The sequence below is a fragment of the Trachypithecus francoisi genome, unplaced genomic scaffold (genome assembly GCF_009764315.1).
Source record: "Trachypithecus francoisi isolate TF-2019V2 unplaced genomic scaffold, Tfra_2.0 Lachesis_group0, whole genome shotgun sequence".
NCBI lineage: Eukaryota > Metazoa > Chordata > Mammalia > Primates > Cercopithecidae > Trachypithecus > Trachypithecus francoisi.
Genome location: NW_022681453.1, coordinates 15,655,193 through 15,675,286, shown reverse-complemented (window position 1 = coordinate 15,675,286; position 20,094 = coordinate 15,655,193). Strand labels below are relative to the sequence as shown.

Sequence of the window (20,094 nt, the reverse complement as noted above, 5' to 3'; positions counted from 1 at the left end):
TTAGTGCGCCCAAATCAATAAATTCATCCTGATCCAATTCTATGTGCCTTCCACCATTATCCCATACCCTTAATATCCATTCTCATGCCTGTTCTCCAGATTGCTGTTTATATAAATTAGAGAACAGTTCTTTTTTGTTTTGTTTTGTTTTGTTTTGTTTTAGGGAGTCTCGTTCTGTCACCCAGGCTGGAGTGCAGTGGCACAATCTCGCCTCACTGCAACCTCCGCCTCGCGGATTCATGTGATTCTCCTGCCTCAGCCTCCCAAGTAGCTGGGATTACAGGTGCACACCACCACACCTGGCTAATTTTTTGTATTTTTAGTAGAGACAGGGTTTCACTATGTTGGCCAGACTGGTCTCAAACTCCTGACCTCATGATCCGCCCACCTCGTTCTCCCAAAGTGCTGGGATTACAGGCGTGAGCCACCGTGCCCAGCCGAGAACAGTTCTTTTTGAGTGTAGCGCACCTCCTCCTGGGTCACACTCTCAACCTCACCTCTAGGGACCTGCAGGACTTGAGTTATTGGTCTAGAAGCAAATGGGTATTGCAGGTACCTTCTGAGGAAAATCATCATTATCTTGCCTGGCAACATATACAATCCAGTTGACACTCATTATTAACCATCATACTAATAAAAGTGTAATTCTTGCTGACCAAACTGGGCTGTGGGCTAAGATGGGAGTGGAAATAGCTCTAGACAAAAGGGCCATAGACTCTTCCTGGTCTTAACCAAAGTTCAAGCAGATTTCAAGAATGCAAAGCTTCTCAACTTGTGTTCTACAGTTTATTAATGTCCAGTGCTTTGGAATGGCTGACCGTAACAGTTTTGTCCGATTTAATACCTTTTTTTTTTTTTTTTGAGACAGAGTCTCACTTTGTCACCCAGGCTGGAGTGCAGTGGCGCAATCTTGGCTCACTGCAACCGCCGCCTCCCGGGTTCAAGCGATTCTCCTGCCTCAGCCTCCCGAGCAGCTGGGATTACAGGCATGCACCACCATGCTTGGCTAATTTTTTGGGTTTTTTTTTGTTTTTTTTTTTTGGAGATGGAGTCTCACTCTGTCGCCCAGGCTGGAGTGCAGTGGCCGGATCTCAGCTCACTGCAAGCTCCGCATCCCGGGTTCACGCCATTCTCCTGCCTCAGCCTCCCAAGTAGCTGGGACTACAGGCGCCCGCCACCTCGCCTGGCTAGTTGTTTGTATTTTTTTAGTAGAGACAGGGTTTCACCATGTTAGCCAGGATGGTCTCGATCTCCTGACCTCGTGATCTGCCCGTCTCGGCCTCCCAAAGTGCTGGGATTACAGGCTTGAGCCACCGCGCCCAGCCAATTTTTTGTATTTTTAATAGAAAGGAGGTTTCACCATGTTAGCCAGGATGGTCTCGATCTCCTGACTTTGTGATCCGTCTGCCTTGGCCTCCGAAAGTGCTGGGATTACAGGTATGAGCCATTGCGTCTGGCCCATATTTACTTTTTTATGGAGAGGATTCAACAACTTCTTTAGGACATCTATTACTAAACTCTCTCAGTGCATGTCTTTCTTTGACATAATTTGCTCTTGTTGCTATTTTTCTTCTAACAGACTGATTAAATTGGATTTAACTTTATTATAGTTATTAGATGTTTCTAAATGGAATTAAATTTGTTTAATTTTTTTTATTTATTTGTATATTTATTTTTGGCCTTAATGTTAACAGCCAGAGTGTGATTTATTTTTTACTTATTTACTTAAAAGTTTTTAAATTTAATTTTTATTTTTTGAGACAACTTTTCTGTCACCCAGGCTGGAGTGCAGTGGTGCAATCTCGGCTCACTGCAACCTCCACCTCCCAGGTTCCAGTGATTCTCATGCCTCAGCCTCCTGAGTAACTGGGACCACAAGTGTGTGACACCACGCCCAGCTAATTTTTGTATTTTTAGTAGAAATGGGGTTTCACCGTGTTGGCCAGGCTGGTCTTGAACTCCTGGTCTCAAGTGATCCAGCTGCCTCAGGCTCTCAAATTGTTGGGGTTACAGGCATGAGCCTCTGTACCCTATTTTTTTATTTTTATTTTTAAAATTTTTTTGAGACAGGGTCTCACTCTGTCACCCAGTCTGGAGTACAGTGGTACCATCACAGTCATGGCTCAACCTCCCAGGTTCAAGCAATTGTGACACCTCAGCTTCCTGAGTAGCTAGGACTATAGGCATCTGCCCCCGTGCCCAGCTTATTTGTTTTAGTTTTTGTAGAGGCAGGGTCTCAGTATGTTGCCTAGCTGGTCTTGAATTCCTAGTCTCAAGTGATCCTCTCACCTCAGCCTCTGAAAGTGCTGGGATTACAGGTGTAAACCATCACGCCTGGCTCAGAGTGTGATTTTTTTTTTTTTTTTTTTGAGACAGAGTCTAGTTCTGTCGCCTAGGCGAGAGTGCAGTGAGGCAATCGTGGCTGCACACCCGTTGGAGTGTGGTGACTATTCACAGACGTGATCATTGCATACTGTAGCTTAGAACTCCTAGTCTCAATCTTCCTGCCCCAGCCTCCTGAAAGGCTAGAACTACAGGTGCATGCCACCACACCTGGGTCACAAGTATCTTTTGACATTTTTTGAGACCTAAATGAACTTAATCAAATTCCAAGTATTACAATGACAGAGTCGTATGAACCTGGGAGGTGGAGGTTGTGGTGAGCTGAGATGGTGCCATTGCACTCCAGCCTGGGCAACAAGAGTGAAACTCTGTCTCAAAAAAGTAAAAAATAAAAAGATATGATTTAGGAAATCATTAATATAGTCACAGGAAATTTAAATATCACATTTGCTTTTAGAAAAGTAATCAGGCCGGGTGCAGTGGCTCACACCTGTAATCTTGGCACTTTGGGAGGCTGAGGTGGGTGGATCACTTTGAGGTTAGGAGTTCGAGACCAGCCTAACCAACATGGTGGCACCTTGTTTCTACTGAAAATGCAAACATTAGCTGGGTGTGGCGGTGCGTACCTATAATCCCAGCTACTAGAGAGACCGAGGCAGGAGGATCACTTGAACCTGGGAGGTGGAGGTTGCAGTGAGGCGAGACTCCATGTCAAAAAGAAAAGAAATCAGAGAAACAGCTCTTTCTACTACCTTTTTGTATGATGGTACTATCTAGAATTTGAAAAGATAGTCATTTAAAATTATTGATGAGGAATTAAGGTTGCTATCTCAAATAGGAAAACTCGTAAAGTTAGGCACGTGGAAGAAGGCTTAAATTTATTTGAAATTTTTAAAGATTTTATTTGGAAGTCTATGTAAATATGATTGATATTTAGTGTCTTTCCAAATCTTGGTATTGTATTTTTTTCTTAGATAATATAAAGAATATGTAATGAATGTTTTCACTAAGCCCCATATAGGTAGAGACAAACTATCTCCAGCATTCCGAGTACTGAACACATATTATTTTTTTTTTCTAAGCATTTGCCTAGAAGATGTAGGTCTTGCCCCTGGCCTTAATTATTCTGTCGGTACTTACTAACTGGGTGTCAGATCTTGATTCTTAAGCCTCTGTGCCACCACTCTAATATATAGCAACACCCTTTGCTTGTTGGATTTGGGAATTGGGGGTAAGATGAATTCTGATTTTTCAGGGTCTGGAAGTATTTGCTTTATACATGTTTTGTAATCATGGTGGCCTCACACCATGTAAGTGGGAGGACGGGAGTGTGTGGGAACAAAGATGAAGATAGAATAGGAAGGAAGAAAGATAGGACCATATTCCTTGCTTTAATTCTGTTTCTTTTTTCTAAGTACATTTGTTGGAGAGAGGGGTAGACGGTGGAGAAGAGCTTAAAAGGAAAGCCTGACAATTAAGTGACTTGAATCGTAGTATATGTTGACTTTTTCAAGTGTGGGTTGGAGAAAGACTGTGTATTAGTTGAGATTCTTCCATTGTAAACAACAGAAATAGATTGACTAGGCAAAAGAAAGATGAAGGCTGCTCACTTAGACTTGTAGTAGTCAACCAGGGCAACCAAATAGCTGTCACTCATGGACGTTTCTTCCAGTGTATAGTCAATAAATGGTCCTTTCCAACTGTCTTCTTCTTGACTTCTGATTGACCCAACTCTAGTCATGTCCCAAACCCTATAGGGGTAGGGATTGGTTTCTATTAGGGGAGATAGAAGAATAGATTTCTGGACAAACACAAGTAGTAGCCTTTACACTATTCAACTGAGGATCTGTTTGACTTGTATTTACCTTGTCAACACCATAGCTTGTATGTCAACTTATCTTACGGAGTCTCTTGGAGTTTCTGTTAGACTCTTTGAAAGCAGGCGTAGTACTTTGCACACTTTATTTCCTATTACACCCTGCATTTGAATGGTGCTCAATTTATTGCAGGTCTTTGGCTCTTCTTTTTTTTTTTTAATTTTTTTTGGTGGGGGTGTCAGAGTCTCACTCTATCGCCCATGCTGGAGTTCAGTGGCGCAACCTCGGCTCACTGCAACCTCCGCCTCCCGGTTTCAAGCGATTTTCCTACCTCAGCCTCACAAGTAGCTGGGATTACAGGCGTCCACCACCATGCCTTGCTAATTTTTGTATTTTTAGTAGAGATGGGGTTTCACCATGTTGGCCAGGCTGATCTTGAATTCCTGGTCTCAAGTGATCCGCCTGCCTTGGGCTCCCAAAGTTCTGGGATTACAGGTGTGAGCCACTGCATCTGGCCCCTTTGGCTCTTTTTACTACATTATTTCTGTATTTTCTAGGCTATTCATCTATGGTTTACTTACAGTAGATTTACTTTTTTTTTTTTTTTAACTTTATTTTAGGTTCAAGGGTACATGTGAAGGTTTGTTGCATAGGTAAACACATGTCACAAGGGTTTGTTGTACAGATTATTTCAATTAAGTCCTGTACCCAGTAGTTATCTTTTCTGCTCCTTTCCCTCCTCCCACCCTCCACCCTTCACCCTCCAGTAGACCCCAGAGTCTGCAGTTTCCTCCCTTGTATTCATAAGTTCTCATCGTTTAGTTCCCACTTATAAGTAAGAACACGTGGTATTTGGTTTTCTGTTCCTGTGTTAGTTTGCTGCAGATAATATCCTCCAGCTTGCCATCCATGTTCCCACAAAGAACATGATCTCGTTCTTTTTTATGGCTGCCAGTAGAATTACTTTTTAACTGCAGATCATGTAATTAAGAAGCTGGTAGTCTGTAAAAATGGTAATATACATGACTACAGAGAGGGACCATTTCCCTTAGCTAATTGAGGGAAATGTGCCTTTTTTTTTAATGCTGGCAGAGCTAAGTAGTTTGGTTGACAGGGTTATCCACAAGTGATTCATGAAGAAGCAGGTGCTTACTCCAAGATAAGGCCCATACTCACAGTCTTTGGTCAAGAAAGTTGATTTCATTTGTCCGATAGTAATGTAACTATGTAAAGACCTGATTTGAGTCTTACTGGCTATAGCTTTGGATATGTTGATTGTGGATTTTTTTGGACCTCACTTTTCTTACAAATAGAAAGGACACAATAGCAATTGCTTTGTCCTGCCACCGCCACCTCCTCCCACCCCCCAGAAATGTGAGAAAAGAATAACTAGCAGTGAGTTACCTTGGGTAAGACTGTCCATTTCTTAGCTTTAATTTTCTCATCTTTCAAATGAGGGAACCTCTTCTGGCTGTAAAATCTTAGATTTTGATTCTTTTGTTTGTTTCAAACAATTGACAAGAGTTTCTAGAATGTTTTTCCTTTTGCAGTGCTCATTACATGAAACATCTTTTTCCTCTTCACCAGGCAGTTGCGGCAGTGCAGAATGGCCGACCTCAGTCTTGCAGATGCATTAACAGAGCCGTCTCCAGACATTGAGGAAGAGATAAAGCGAGACTTCATTGCCACACTAGAGGCAGAGGCCTTTGATGATGTTGTGGGAGAAACTGTTGGAAAAACAGACTATATTCCTCTCCTGGATGTTGATGAGAAAACCGGAAACTCAGAGTCAAAGAAGAAACCGTGCTCAGAAACTAGCCAGGCTGAAGGTAAGTATTTAAACCAGACTGCTTACATATGTTCAGAAAGCAGGTTAGAGATTATGCCTTTGGTCGTAATCTTGGAAACTAAGAATTGAGCTGAGTTTTTTTAGTATAGGCTAGTAACTTTGTATGTCTTTATTAGAAACCGAGAAGGTAGACTTACCACCCTTTGAGTGAGTGTTCGTGAGTCTGTAGATAACTTTTAACCCTAATATTTCTTCATTTAGACTGGAATCAGATGCCATTTGTTGTCTTTGGGGTCATCACAGGTTAGGATTAAAGCATACATAATTAAAGCCTTTAAGAGAAATTTGCCTTTTTCCTGGATCAGATGTGCTAATAATTGGTTGAGTATTTTAGTATCTGTGTTCATGAGGGAATTGGTCTGTATTTTTCTTATAATGTCTTCTGTCCAGTTTTAGAATTGAGGTCACGCCGACTTCATAAAATGAATTGGGAAGTGTTCCCTTCTTTCTCTTTTCTAGAATAGTTTGCATAGAATTGATACTTTTTTCTTCTTTTCAGTGTTTGATAGAATTCATCAATAAAGCTATCTGGGCCTGGAATTTTCTGTCAGATTTTTAAACTAGGAATTTAGTTTCTTTCAGAGATTGTAGAACTATTCCGGTTATCTGTTTCTTTTCTTTTTTTTTTTTTTTTTGAGACGGACTCTCGCTCTGTGGCCCAGGCTGGAGTGCAGTGGCCGGATCTCAGCTCACTGCAAGCTCCCCCTCCCGGGTTTACGCCATTGTCCTGCCTCAGCCTCCTGAGTAGCTGGGACTACAGGCGCCCGCTACCTCGCCCAGCTCGTTTTTTTGGTATTTTTTAGTAGAGATGGGGTTTCACCGTGTTAGCCAGGACGGTCTCGATCTCTTGACCTTGTGATCCACCCATCTCGGCCTCCCAAAGTGCTGGGATTACAGGCTTGAGCCACCGTGCCCGGCCCCGGTTATCTGTTTCTTAAGTTAGCTTTGGTAGTTTGTAACTTTCAAGGAATTCCTTGGTCAGTTTCCTGGCATAAATGTTACAAACTAATGGAGATATGCTTTTAATGTAGAATCTGTTATATCCCCTCTTTCAGTTCTTATGTTAGTCATTTGTGATGTTTCTTTTTTTCTTTTTATTTTTTTGATAAGTCTAGATAGAGGTTTATCAATTGTATTGAAAGATCCAGCTTTTGGTTTCATTAATTTTTTTTTCTATTGTCTTTCTGTTTTTAATTTCTTCTCATATCTTTATTTCTTTCCTTTCTTCTGTTTAAATTAAGTTGATTTATTCTTTTTCTGGTTTCTTAAGGTGACAGCTTAAATCAGGTTTTGATCTGAGACATTTCTTTTCTAATGTAATTACTTAATGTTATAAATTACCCTCTAATCACCATTTTAGCTGTGTCCCATGGATTTTGATATGTTGTATTTTATTTTCATTTATTTAAAAATATTTTAAAATATTTCCTTTGTGAATTCCTCTTTGTGTCTGCCTTTAAGATTTTACCTTTATGTTTGTCTTTTAGCAGTTTAAATATGTTGTGTTTAGATGATATTTTGGAATTTTTCTGCTTCGTCTTCTCTGAGCTTCTTGATCTGTGCTTCTGAAGTGGTTAACTCTGGGAAATTTTTGGCCATTATCTTTTAAAATATTTCTTCTGCCCCATTCTTTTTCTTTTCTCCTTCTGGGATTCCAATTATATTTTTGTTAAATTATTGGATAGTGTCCTGTATCTCTTGGATGCATTGTTTTTTTCTCTCTTTATTTCTGTTTGTGTTTTACTTTGGGTACTTGCTTTTGACCTATCGTCCAATTCCCCAATTCTTTTCCTAGTTGTGTTGAATCTAATGATGAGCTTTCAGTGGCATTATCTACTTCAGCATCTTTTATGTTTTTAATTTCTAGTATTTGTTTGCCTCCTTCTTATGAGCTTCCTTATTTCTGCTAAAATTTCCCATCTGTTCATGTATGTTTTCCACCTTTTCTACTATAGACTTTAACATATTAATCATAGTTGTTTTAAATCTCTGTGTGATAATTTGAAAATCTGGGTCATCTCTCAGTCTGATTGCCGTGTGTGTGTGTGTGTGTGTGTGTGTGTGTGTGTATGTGTGTATCTTAGTTTTTGATTGAATGCTAGATCTCACATGTAAAATAGTAGGCTCAGGCCAAAAGGTATTTATGCTTGGAAATGGGCATGTCTCTTGGGTTTAGTCAATTTAAATAGGAGCTGAGCTAGTTTTGGGTTTTGTTGTTACTATAATTGCCTTCAGTGTACTACTGTCTTCAATCCCTTTAATTCTGTGCTCAGAGTGGGGACTGAGGCGCCGGAAGGTATTTCTTTAATGTGCTTGCTCCACTCTTCCAGCCTTCCCTGTGTACCCAGGCCTCAGAGGGGTCCTTGTCCATTCTCTTTTCCCTCTTTTATCAGAAGAGTTCTAGCCAGGTGGTGGGCAGAGTTTTTTTTTTATTGTCCCATTTTGTGCTTAATCCTGTGCTTATATCTCATGGGTTGGGTCTTTCTCAATGGTATTATCCTTCTCACAGTAGTAGAGTCTTCTAATGGTATTGGTGTAGGATCCTGGATGAGGAGTTTTTTTTGCTCCTCTCTCAGGTTTATAAAGTATGTTTCTATTACTCTTTCCCTAGCTACAGCCGGTGTGCTCTGGGACTGACAGAGTTTGGTACTTCTTCCCCAGGAGAGAAAGATCCCAGGGGAGGAGTTCATGCTTTTCCCTTAATGGTGGTGGCCTTCTCCAGGTCTGTAGCATGGAGGGAGACTCTATCTGGTCCCTCACCCTGCTTCCAGTCTTTCCTGTGAGCATGCAGCAGACATCTGCAAAGACAATCCTGCAAATGAGTGTGAATTCCCTTTGCATCTGTGGATTGAGGGGCCCCATAGTCTCGTGCTAGCCTTCACTTACCTTTAACAAATCACTACAATTTTTGCTTGAATTTTTCTTACTTGCTTGTAGGGTACCCAGTGTCTCTTCTGCACATGCTCTGACACAGGAGAGCTGGTGTTCACCTCCCATATTTCCTGGAGGGGCTTGTCTTTCTTTGGATTTCATACTACTAGGTAGCTTTCCAATGAATTCAAGTTTTTCGTAGTTGATCTCGCTGTTTCTTATTGTTAGGGTGGGAGTGACATCTCTTTTGGCTTTCTACAGCCTAAGTGGAAGAAGAAAACCTGCTTCCTTAATATATGTTTAATTTGTGTGTTGGGGAGGGGGCAGACCACAACTCATTTAAAGAAGTACTGAGAGTTTAAGATCTAATTATATCCATATAAATATTTACTCCAGGCCGGGCGCAGTGGCTCATGCCTGTAATCCCAGCACTTTGGGAGACCAAGGCAGGCGGCTCACCTGAGGTCAGGCGTTTGAGACCAGCCTGGCCAACATGGGGAAACCCCGCCTCTACTAAAAATACAAAAATTAGCCAGGAGTAATGGTGTACACCTGTAATCCCAGGTACTCGGGAGGCTGAGGTACGAGAATCACTTGAACCTGGGAGATGGAGGTGGCAGTGAGTGGAGAGCATGCCACTGCACTCCAGCCTGGGTGACAGATCAAGACTCTGTTTCAAAAAAAAAAAAAAAAAAAGTTACTATACTTGCTTGCAAAAGTGTCTTGACGTTGAAAAAGCTTATGTTGAGAAATAAAGTTCATATTTTTATCCTTTAATTCAATTTTCCAGAAACTCATATATTTTTTGAACAGGCTAACAAATGCATATGTACAAAATCCAATTGGTTCAAAGGGATATACAGTAAACAAATGATCCCAATCCCTACACCCTAGCTAGGCAGTTCTCCTTCCTGGAGTAACCACTTGCCAGTTTCTGGAGTAGTCTTCTGAGTTAATGAACTGTTGTGTTTGTTTGTTTTTTTTTTTTGAGATGGAATCTCGCTCTGTTGCCCAGGCTGGAGTGCAATGGCACGATCTCTGCTCACTGCATCCTCTGCCTCCCAGGTTCAAGGGATCCTCCTGCTTCAGCCCCCCAGTAGCTGGGATTACAGGCATGCACCACCATGCCTGGCTAATTTTTGTATTTTTAGTAGAGATGGGGTTTTGCCATGTTGGCCTAGCTGGTCTCAAACTCCTGACCTCAGGTGATCCACTCACCTCGGCCTCCCAAAGTGCTGGGATTACAGGCATGAGCCACCATGCCTGGCCTGAACTTTTAAGTTATTTACATGTCAAAAATAGCAGGGAGGGTTTAATTTTTTATAAATAAAATAATGTCTTAAAAACTTTCCTCCTCTTGGGCCACATTAATGTTACATGGATCAAGTCACTCAAGATGAAGCACAAGAAAATCTACTGCTACCACCTCACTGTCCTTATCCACCTAGTCTCAGTCCTAGATGGTAGAAACAATGCACAATTAAAGGAAATTAGAAAATGAAAAGCAGCTAGCTTCTTTCACCTATGACTGATGAGGGTAAGTTAATATTAGGATGGGAAGAGCATCTCAACCATGACTAGTTGCTACAATATTTACGTCTTATCATTCCTTTCTTCTTACTAAGTTTTCTTTGTTTATGTTAGTCAGTCAGAGAACAAATGTCTCCACCATCCATTACGGATTAAGAGAGAGATAGACTTTCCCATTTTCCATTAAGGAATCAAGATTTTTTGGAGTAAATACTTATTTGTTTTTCTTTTGTGCTGGGATTATAGGTGTGAGCCACTGTGCCTGGCTTTTTAACATTATTAAATGAAGAAAAATGAAGAAATAAAGAAAAATGGATACCCTTTAAAGTTTTTTTTGTTTAAGTTTTTAATTTTTCATTGCTACTAAAGATTTTTTTAAAGATAGGAAACAAAAAAGTCAGAAGGAACCAAATCAGGACTGTTGTAAGGTGGATGCCTAATGATTTCTCATCAAAACTGTCACAAATTATCTTTGTTTATGAAAGGAATGAACGGGAGCATTGTCCTGGTGGAGAAGGACTCTCTGGTGAAGCTTTCCTGGGTGTTTTTCTGCTAAAGCATTGGCTGAATTTCTCAAAACACCCTCCTAATAAGATGTTATCATTCTTTGGCTCTCCAGAAAGTCAACAGGCAAAGTGCTTTGAGCATCCTGAAAAACTCTTGTCTTTGCTCTTGACTGATCCACTTTTGCTTTGACTGGAGCATTTACGCCTCTTGGTAGCCATTGCTTTGATTGTGCTTTGTCTTTAGGATTATACTGGTAAAGCCATATTTCATCTCCTGTTACAATTCTTCAAAGAAATGCTTCAGGATCTTGATCCCACTTGTTTAAAATTTACATCGAAAGCTCTGCTGTTTGCAGCTGATCTGGATGCAACCGTTTTGGCACCAGTTGAGTAGAAAGTTTGCTCAATTTTAATTTGTCAGCCAAAATTGTGTAAACTGAACCAATTGAGATGTCTGTGGTATTGACTGTTGGTTCTGCTAATTGTCAGTCCTCTTCAATTAGATCATTCTGTTTTCCTCTCAAATTGATATTGGTGGTCTGCCACGGGGGGCTTCATCTTCAACATCATCTCCTCCTTTATTTTTTTTCTTTTTTTGAGAGAGGGTCTTACTGCGTTGCCCAAATTAGAGTACAGTGACTAGTCACAGGTGTAACCATAGCACTACAGCCTTGAACTCCTGGGCTCAAGTGATCCTCCTGTCTCAGCCTTCCAAGTAGCTGGGACTATAGGCACAGACCTCTGAATCTGGCTGGTGTGTTAAAACAAGTTATTCATATGTAAACTACTGATTTCTTTGGGGCATTGTCCCCATAAACTTTACAGAAAGCATCAGTGATTTCACCATTCTTTCATCCAAGTTTCACCATAAATTTACCATTTGCTTTTGTTTCAATTTTAGCAGGATTCATGTTGCTTTGTTAGGGGCTCTTTTCAAACTGATGTTTTATCCTTTTGAGTGCTTCAAACTAGATCCTGTTCAGACATGTTATAACAAGTTAGTATGAGCTTTTTTTATTTTATTTTCATTTTTTTTTTAAGACAGAGTCTGTCTCTGTCACCGAGGCTGGAGTGCGGTGGCACAATCTTGGCTCACTGCGAGCTCCACCTCCTGGGTTCAAGCGACTCTCCTGCCTCAGCCTCCTGAGTAGCTGGGCTTACAGGCACATGCCACCATGCCAGCGAATTTTTTTTATTTTTGGTAGAGATGGAGTTTCACCATGTTGGTCAGGCTGGAGTATGAGTTATTTTGATGCAGAAAAACTCCCTTGAAATCCATGAACGGTTTTTCATAGAATGCATTTTCCACGAACTCTTTGAAGATACCGTGATTAAAGTTTTTATAATTACAGCTGGGCATGGTAGTGTGTGCCTGTAGTCTGAGCTACTCAGTAAGCTGAGGTGTAGAAGGCAATCACTTGAGCCCCAGAGGTCAAGGCTGCAGTGAGCCGTAATAGCACCACTGTGCTGCAGCCTGGATGACAGAGAGAGACCCTGTCTCTAAAAATAATAATAATAATAAAGTTTATAATTACAATAGATTGTAAATTACTGCATTTTTTCCATACCAGCTTCCTAAAAGTTGTAGAAGTCTTAACTAAGAATAAAAGGAAGGGGTGATGGCTGTTTGGAGACATCAAAGAAGAAAATTGAAAGGAGCCGCCTTATTTATCCTTGTAGAAATCTTGTGCAATTAGTGAGTTCTTTATGAATGGAGACTTCTCTGCTGTGGGTCTGATTTTTATACATTATCGGACTGATGGTTTTTGCCATAATGACAGGTTTCATATTTGTGTTTTTCCTGGAGAAGATTCTAAACAAGCCGTTCTTCTGAATACGTCTTTAGAAGTGACGGAAGGCCCGTAGACTTCATTAACGTTTTATTATACATCTAACTTTGTTTGATTTTGTTCTTAGATGAGGTTCAGTAAACTATTGCCGATCACTGACACTTTTTTTTTTTTTAAAGACAAGGTCTTACCGGATGCGGTGGCTCATGCCTGTAATCCCAGCACTTTGGGAGACTGAGGCAGGTGGATCACCTGAGGTCAGGAGTTCGAGACCAGCCTGGCTAACATGGTGAAACCCTGTCTTTACTAAAAACAGAAAAAAATTAGCTGGGCATGGTGGTGGGTGCCTGTAATCCCAGCTACTCAGAAGGCTGAGACAAGAGTAATCACTTGAACCTGGGAGGCAGAGGTTGCTGTGAGCCGAGATTGCACTGTTGCACTCCAGCCTGGGCAACAAGAGTGAAACTCCGTCTCAAAAAAAAAAAAGACAGCATCTTTCCATGTCACCTAGGCTGGAGTGCAGTGGCACAATCATAGCTTACTGCAACATGTAACTAACTCCTGGGCTCAAAGGTTCCTCCTGCCTCAGTCTCCTGAATAGCTTGGATTACAGGTACGCGTGCGTTGCTTATCCTTTTATTTTTTGTAGTGACAGAGTCTGACTATGTTCGTCTGGCTGGTCTGGCACTCATGGCCTCAAGCGATCCTCCTGCCTTAGCCTCCCAAAGCACGGGGATTACAGATGTGAGCCACTGCACCCAGCCTAGTGCTCTTGATATGTTCTTAACAACAGGCTTACTTAGGCCATCCAGTGGAAGTTTATCAACCATTTTCTTGCCTCTAGATATAGAAGGGATGGTTGAGTAGGTTACACATAATAGAACTCTTTGGACAATGGTGTTTTATTTCCTTTAATTCTTACATGTCCACCCTAATTGTCTTCAACTTATAAAATAAGAGGTAAGAAAGCAGGACCACTTTTATGGCATTTATCACAAAGCAGAAAAATTGCTTTTTTCTCTAAGTATGATTTCTCCCTTCATACCTGGCAACACAAGAACCCCCCGACCTTTATTCCTTTTCTATGGATATACTGTACTCATTTCCTTTTGCACTTCAACTTATTCTTGCTTCTACAAGTATTTTATCTTAGCATTGCATGTGTAAACCATCTAAATACCAATACTTAGAAATAAAATTGGTGTAAAACTCTTCTTCTAAAATGCCTATCACCTTGAGAAACAATTCTCAAACACTTTTTCAGGATATATGTACTACTTGTTTTGTACCATGGCCGTAATAAGAAAAAAAAGAAAGAAAATTATGTACTACCTGACTTTTTTCCTTGAAAAATGGTGTTTTCCTTAATTGTTCATTATCAGCATTATATGGCGCTATTTTCTAGATGAGGGAGACACAAGATAGAAGCTTTCTCTTAGATGTGAATGACGAAGCAACGCATCTGTGACTCTTATTCTTTCAGATGATCATGTAGCACAGTATTGCTCCTCAGACACAAATAGCCAGCATATTTATGGAACAAATCACTTAATTTTTCTGTTCTCTGTGTGATTAAATAGTTCTTCTGAAGTTGAGAAAATGCTTTCTCCTTAACATTCCTTAAGGCCTTTGAAGCTAAAAGCTTATTCCCACAGAATAAGAAATTAACATAGGGCAGTGGCCTGGCTAAGTTTTTTGCATTTTTAGTAAAGACAAGGCCTCACTGTGTTGCCTGGACTGGACTGGTTTTGAACTGCTGGGCTCAAGTGATCCTCCTGCCTTGACTTCCCATAGTGCTGGGATTACAGATGGGAGACACCACACCCTGCCACATACCAGCAGTCTGTTTTAACAAGCCTTAATTGGTGACTTGGATGCATATGCATGATTGAGAAACACTAATCCACGGAAAAGGGCCTAAGTGACTACTGTTAGATACTGCAGAATTTCTCCTTAACAGACTGGTCCCTTCTTTTGCAGAAAATTGCAACCAGCTTAGCTGGCCAGTAGAGGGCAGTGTTGGCATGGGTCTGACAGCACCAGAGGGTTCCCTTGAGTTGAGACCTGGCTGTTTTGCCCAAGGCTAACTCACAGCACACATGCCTTCTCAGGTTCTTGCTACTTCTCTGCCAAGCTGATTTGCCTGCTGTGGGAATCTGACTTCTGGGGAGAGGGAATCAACAAAAGAAAGTAAATTTGAATATCTATGTCTCAGAGGATGTGATTAGTTTCTAAAAAAAGTATGCTATTTTCGATGCTGTGTGTGTTTCACTGAGAAAGTTTCTATTTCATGAAATGGGGGTTCTCTGGGGAAGTCAGTCAGTGAGAAAACATAGTATAAGCATCTTTTGAATTAGGACTTGTCCAGTAATGTGCAGCATTCCAATGATTAGGGTCCAGTATGTCTTATCTGGCAGGGAAATATGCAAGCCTTTTTTCTACTTGACAACCTTATTGTGTTTAGTGTTGTTACGTTGTTTTTTATTCTCTCCTGGGCTTACATTTTTAGATTGTGAGATGTTGTATGTATAGTAGAATCCAACTTCTCTTCTTCCTTTCTAACCTCTTCTTGCTTTCATTTTATTTTATTCTGGTAAAGTTTCTTGATCAACCTACAGTTATTCTATAGTTGGTTGATAGATAACAAATTTGTAGTTGATCAACATATGGTTAATAACAGTGAGAATAACAATAGCTAATAATATGAGAATAACAATAGCTATTTAGCACTATACAGTTGACATCCTATATTATTACATTTAGTCCCACATCCCAGATGAAGCTTAAGTATTAGAAATGAGAGGGTTGCATTTGATCATTAAACAAGTAAAACAATCTTTTTAAAATAGAGATGTGGTCTTGCTCTATTGCCCAGGTTGGTCTTAAACTCCTGGCCTCAAGCAGCCCTTCCTCCTAGGCCTCCCAAAGTGCTGGGATTACAGACGTGAGCTACCGGATCTTCTCATTTTAAACCCTTGTTCTGGCTGGGCACGGTGGCTCATGACTGTAATCCCAGCACTTTGAGAGGCCGAGGCAGGCAGATCACGAAGTCAGGAGTTTGAGGCCAGCCTGAGCAACATGGTGAAATTTTGTCTCTACTAAAAATACAAAAAATCAGCCAGGCATGGCAGTGCGCACCAGTAATCCCAGCTACTCGGGGCTGAGGCAAGAGAATCTTGAACCCAGGAGGCGGAGGTTGCAGTGAGCCGAGATCGCACCACTGCACTCCAGCCTGGGCGACGGCGAGACTCTGTCTCAATAAAATAAAATAAAATAAAATAAAATAAACCCCTGTTCTTTCGGTGAAACTGCCTTTTTCATGAGCACATACTTTCTACTTGATCTAGTTTCTCATTGATAGTTTTTAAAAACTAAAAATCTGTTTTTTAAATTCAAAAAGCAGAATTATTAGACGTATGTTCAGGAAATGTAAAAGAGTCTTGCTTCATTTCAATACAGAGCACAAACTGAGGGACTCTGCCACTAATTCACATGAGTTTGTAAAATATTTCACTTTCCTAGACAACTGTTTCACATCTATTCTGTGAAACTGCTGGCACTTGGCTCTCCTGTTCATATTCATAAGTCATATTCATAAAGTAATTGACTTAATCAGAGCAGAACTTCCACATGGTCCCACCACACATTTCCTCCTAACCCATGTTCATCTATGCCCTTATTGTCTGCTGTTTTTCTATTATGGGTGAACTGTTCATGCTGTCACTCAGGCCACTGCTGTTACAGTTCTCTCTTCTGTCTCCTGCATCATCAGTTGCTTTCTTTCAATTGGGTCATTCACCAGCATCAAACATACTATAATTTTTTTTGTCATTAAAAAAGAATCCTGTCTGAATCTCACATCCATCTCACCTACCTTTTTACTTTGCTTTGCTTTCTTTTAAAGAGACGTGTCTACTACGTGTCACCAATTCCTTTCCTCCCATTTGCTCTTGAATTCACTCTCATCAGACTTTAACATATGCATGACCCCAAAACTTTTCTTACCTAAAGTGTAAGGCCTTGATGTTGCCAAGGACAAATCCAGTATTACTTCAAGGGTTTTGCCTGAGCAACTGAAAAGAAAGAATTGCCGTCATCTGAGATGGGGAAAGCTACAGAAGGAGTAGGATTTGAAGGGAAGAGAAGAAATTTAGCTTGGGATATGTTCACAGTGAGTTACCTGCTAGTCATCCAAATGGAGAAGATGGATAGGCAGATAAGGAGTCCGGAGTTTGGAGGACGGTTCTGGGCTGGAGGGTGATGTTATATAAAGCTTTTGCTAAAGTTGTTGTTCTAAAATCCTTTAAGGTCGGATTTAGATTAACTTTCCAGAACATTCCCTGACTTCTGTTCCCTTTCCCTTCTAGACCTCCCACTACCCCCACACCCTGCCAGCCTTTCTTTTCATCTTCCTCTTGGTAAGTGCTTTTCTTTCCTGAATTTTCCTCTTTCCTCTGTGGCACTTGTAAGATCATAATTAAGCTATTTGTTATCTTACACTTATTAACATGCTCTAGCACAGGGATAATATTTTATTTACTACTATATTTCATGGAGAATGACACATTTAGTAAAAGTAGGGAAGAACAGCATAATCAAAGTTTACTAGCAACCTCAGGTTTCTCAGTGTTAAGAAATCAAAGGTTACAGTGACAAGTGACCAGAGAGAATCATAGAGAAGCAGATCAAGAGAAATTATGCAGAGTCTCATGGTCTATGAGAAACTGAGGGGTACTGAGAAACATGGCCAGATCTGCATTAGAGATCACTGCTCTTGGCACATAATAGATGTATAATCATTGCTTATTACACTGAATTGAAATGGTTTTTTTGGTCAGTTTGTTCAGGTTTGGGTTAATGTGCAGACTAACAAGCAATTGTGTCTCCAAAATGGTAGATATTTATTTAGGGTAGGTGTACTTGTCTAATCCTAAACCCTCTTAGTAGTCTCATGATCATATTTAGGGAAGTTTATATCTATGCATAAAAAATTAGTGTGACATTTTTGCAAAAATAGTTATTTTCCGACTTTGATTTGAAAATAGAGTCTTGTCTCATAACTAATAGTTCTTTTTGGAGAAAAAAATGTTGTACCAAAATGTATACTTCATAATAATAGTACCCTGGCCTGAAAGAAAAGCAGGGGGCCAGGACCCGGGGGCTCATGCTTGTAATCTCAGCACTTAGGAGGCCGAGGCAGATGGATCACCTGAGGTCAGGAGTTTGAGACCAGCCTGGCCAACGTGGCAAAACCCCATCTCTACTAAAAATACAAAAATTAGCCAGGTGTGATAGCGTGCGCCTGTAATGCCAGCTACTCAGGAGGCTGAGACATGAGAATTGCTTGAACCCAGGAGGTGGAGGTTGCAGTGATCTGAGATTGTGCCACTGCACTTCAGCCTGGGCAACAGAATGAGACTCCATCTCCAAAAAAAAAAAAAGAAAGAAGCATTTCATTGCTAAAAATATTCTGCAAGCAAGCCAGGATGGTGGTATGTACCTGTAGCCCCATCCTAGCTACTTAGTAGGAGGGAGGATCGCTTGAGCCTAGGAGTTTAAGTCCAGCCTGGGTAACATAGCAAGACCCCAAAGACCCCATCTCTTTTTTTTTTTTTTTGAGATGGAGTCTCGCTCTGTCACTCAGGCTGGAGTGCAGTGGCCGGATCTCAGCTCACTGCAAGCTCTGCCTCCCGAGTTTGAGCCATTCTCCTGCCTCAGCCTCCCAAGTAGCTGGGACTACAGGCACCCGCCACCGCGCCCGGCCCCATTTCTTAAATAATATTCTGCAAGCGAATGACTTTGTTAAACTTCACACTGCAAGAATAGAGCCAAGAACGTACCATGTACCCTTTACTTGGGTTTATTAATTGTTACTGTTTTGCACATTTGCTTTATCATTCTCTTTATATTTACATATACTTCCTTCCCCTTGGATTATTTAAGAACATATTGTAGAACTCACACCTCTTTACCCAAGGAACTAGGCATTTGCACATTATAAGAATATGATGATAGAAATCAGCAGTTAAACGTTGATGAGATACTCCTGTCTATCCACGAACCTTATTTCATTGTCATCAGTTGTCCCAACAGATTCAACACATTCCTTTCTAATTTTTTTATTCTTGTCTGCAGTTGAATCTGGAATCACATTAGTTTTCATGTTTCTTCAGTCTCATTTAATTGGAACAGTTCCTCAGCTCTTCTTTGTCTTTCATGACCTTAATATTTTGAATAGTATGGGCAAGTTATTTTTTAGAAGTCCCCTAATTTGGGTTTGCCTGGCATTTTCTCATAATTAGATTCAAGTTACACGTTTTTGGCAGTAGTACTATGTAAATATGATGTGTGTCCTAAGTGCACCACATCAGGAAGCACATGATGGCACTATATCACATTATTGGTGGTGATAACTTTCATCACTTGTTGGTGTCTGCCTGTTTTCTTTACTGTATTTTTTTAATTAAAAAAAAACAACATTTTATTTATTTATTTAGAGACAGGGTCTTACTCTGTCACCCTAGCTGGAGTGCAGTGGCACAGTCTTGGCTCACTGCAGCCTTGACCTCCCCAGGCTCAAGCAGTCTTCCAGCCTCAGCCTCCCAAGTAGCTGGGACTGCAGGCATGCACCACCATGCCTGGTTATTTTTATTTTTTTTTTAGACAGGGTCTCACTTTGTCTCCCAGTCTGGAGGGCAGTGGCATGATCTTGGCTCACTGCAACCTCTGCCTCCTGGGTTCAAGTGATTCTCCTGCCTCAGCCTCCCGAGTAGCTGGGATTACAGGTGCACACCACCACACCTGGCTAATTTTTATATTTTTAGTAGAGACGGGGTTTCACTGTGTTGGCCAGGCTGGTCTCGAACTCCTGACCTCATGTGATCTGCCTGCCTCGGTCTCCCAAAGTGCTGGGATCACAAGTGTAAGCCACCACCCCTGGCCACCTGGTTAATTTTTTGTATTTTTTTTTTTTTTATAGAGACAGGGTTTTGCGATGTTACCCAGGCTTGTCTTGAACTCCTGGGCTCAAGCCATCTGCTTTCCCCACCCTCCCAAAGTGCTAGGATTACAGACATGAGCTACCATGCCCAGCCTCTTTACTGTAAAATTTATATTTTTCTCTTTGTAATGAATAAGTAATTTGTGAGGAGATACTTTGAGGCTATATATATATCCTGTATCTAATCCAACTTTCACCTACTATTTTAGTATCTAAGCAAATAGCTTTTGAATAATTTTCTGGTTTCCAAGCCAGTTGAAATGTGTTCTGCTACCTCTTATATGAAAGTCACATTTTATGAATCAGAAATTCCCTTTTGCACATTTTAGGTCAAAAATACCAGGGAGGCTGGGCATGGTGACTCACACTTGTAATTCTAGCTCTTTGG

The 20,094-nt window shown here is 40.8% G+C and overlaps 1 protein-coding gene across 26 annotated transcripts in view; it reads left to right on the top strand.

Moving 5' to 3' along the window:
* The window catches only part of MAP4 (microtubule associated protein 4), a 231,241-nt gene that overhangs the window by 81,879 nt on the left and 129,268 nt on the right, over positions 1-20,094 (top strand). For all 26 annotated transcript variants that reach the window (XM_033205644.1, XM_033205816.1, XM_033205806.1 and 23 more), the window contains exon 2: positions 5,748-5,989. In XM_033205644.1, coding sequence (XP_033061535.1) covers positions 5,767-5,989 — 223 coding nt within the window. In that variant the 5' untranslated portion in view covers positions 5,748-5,766. The remainder of the gene's footprint in view (positions 1-5,747; positions 5,990-20,094) is intronic.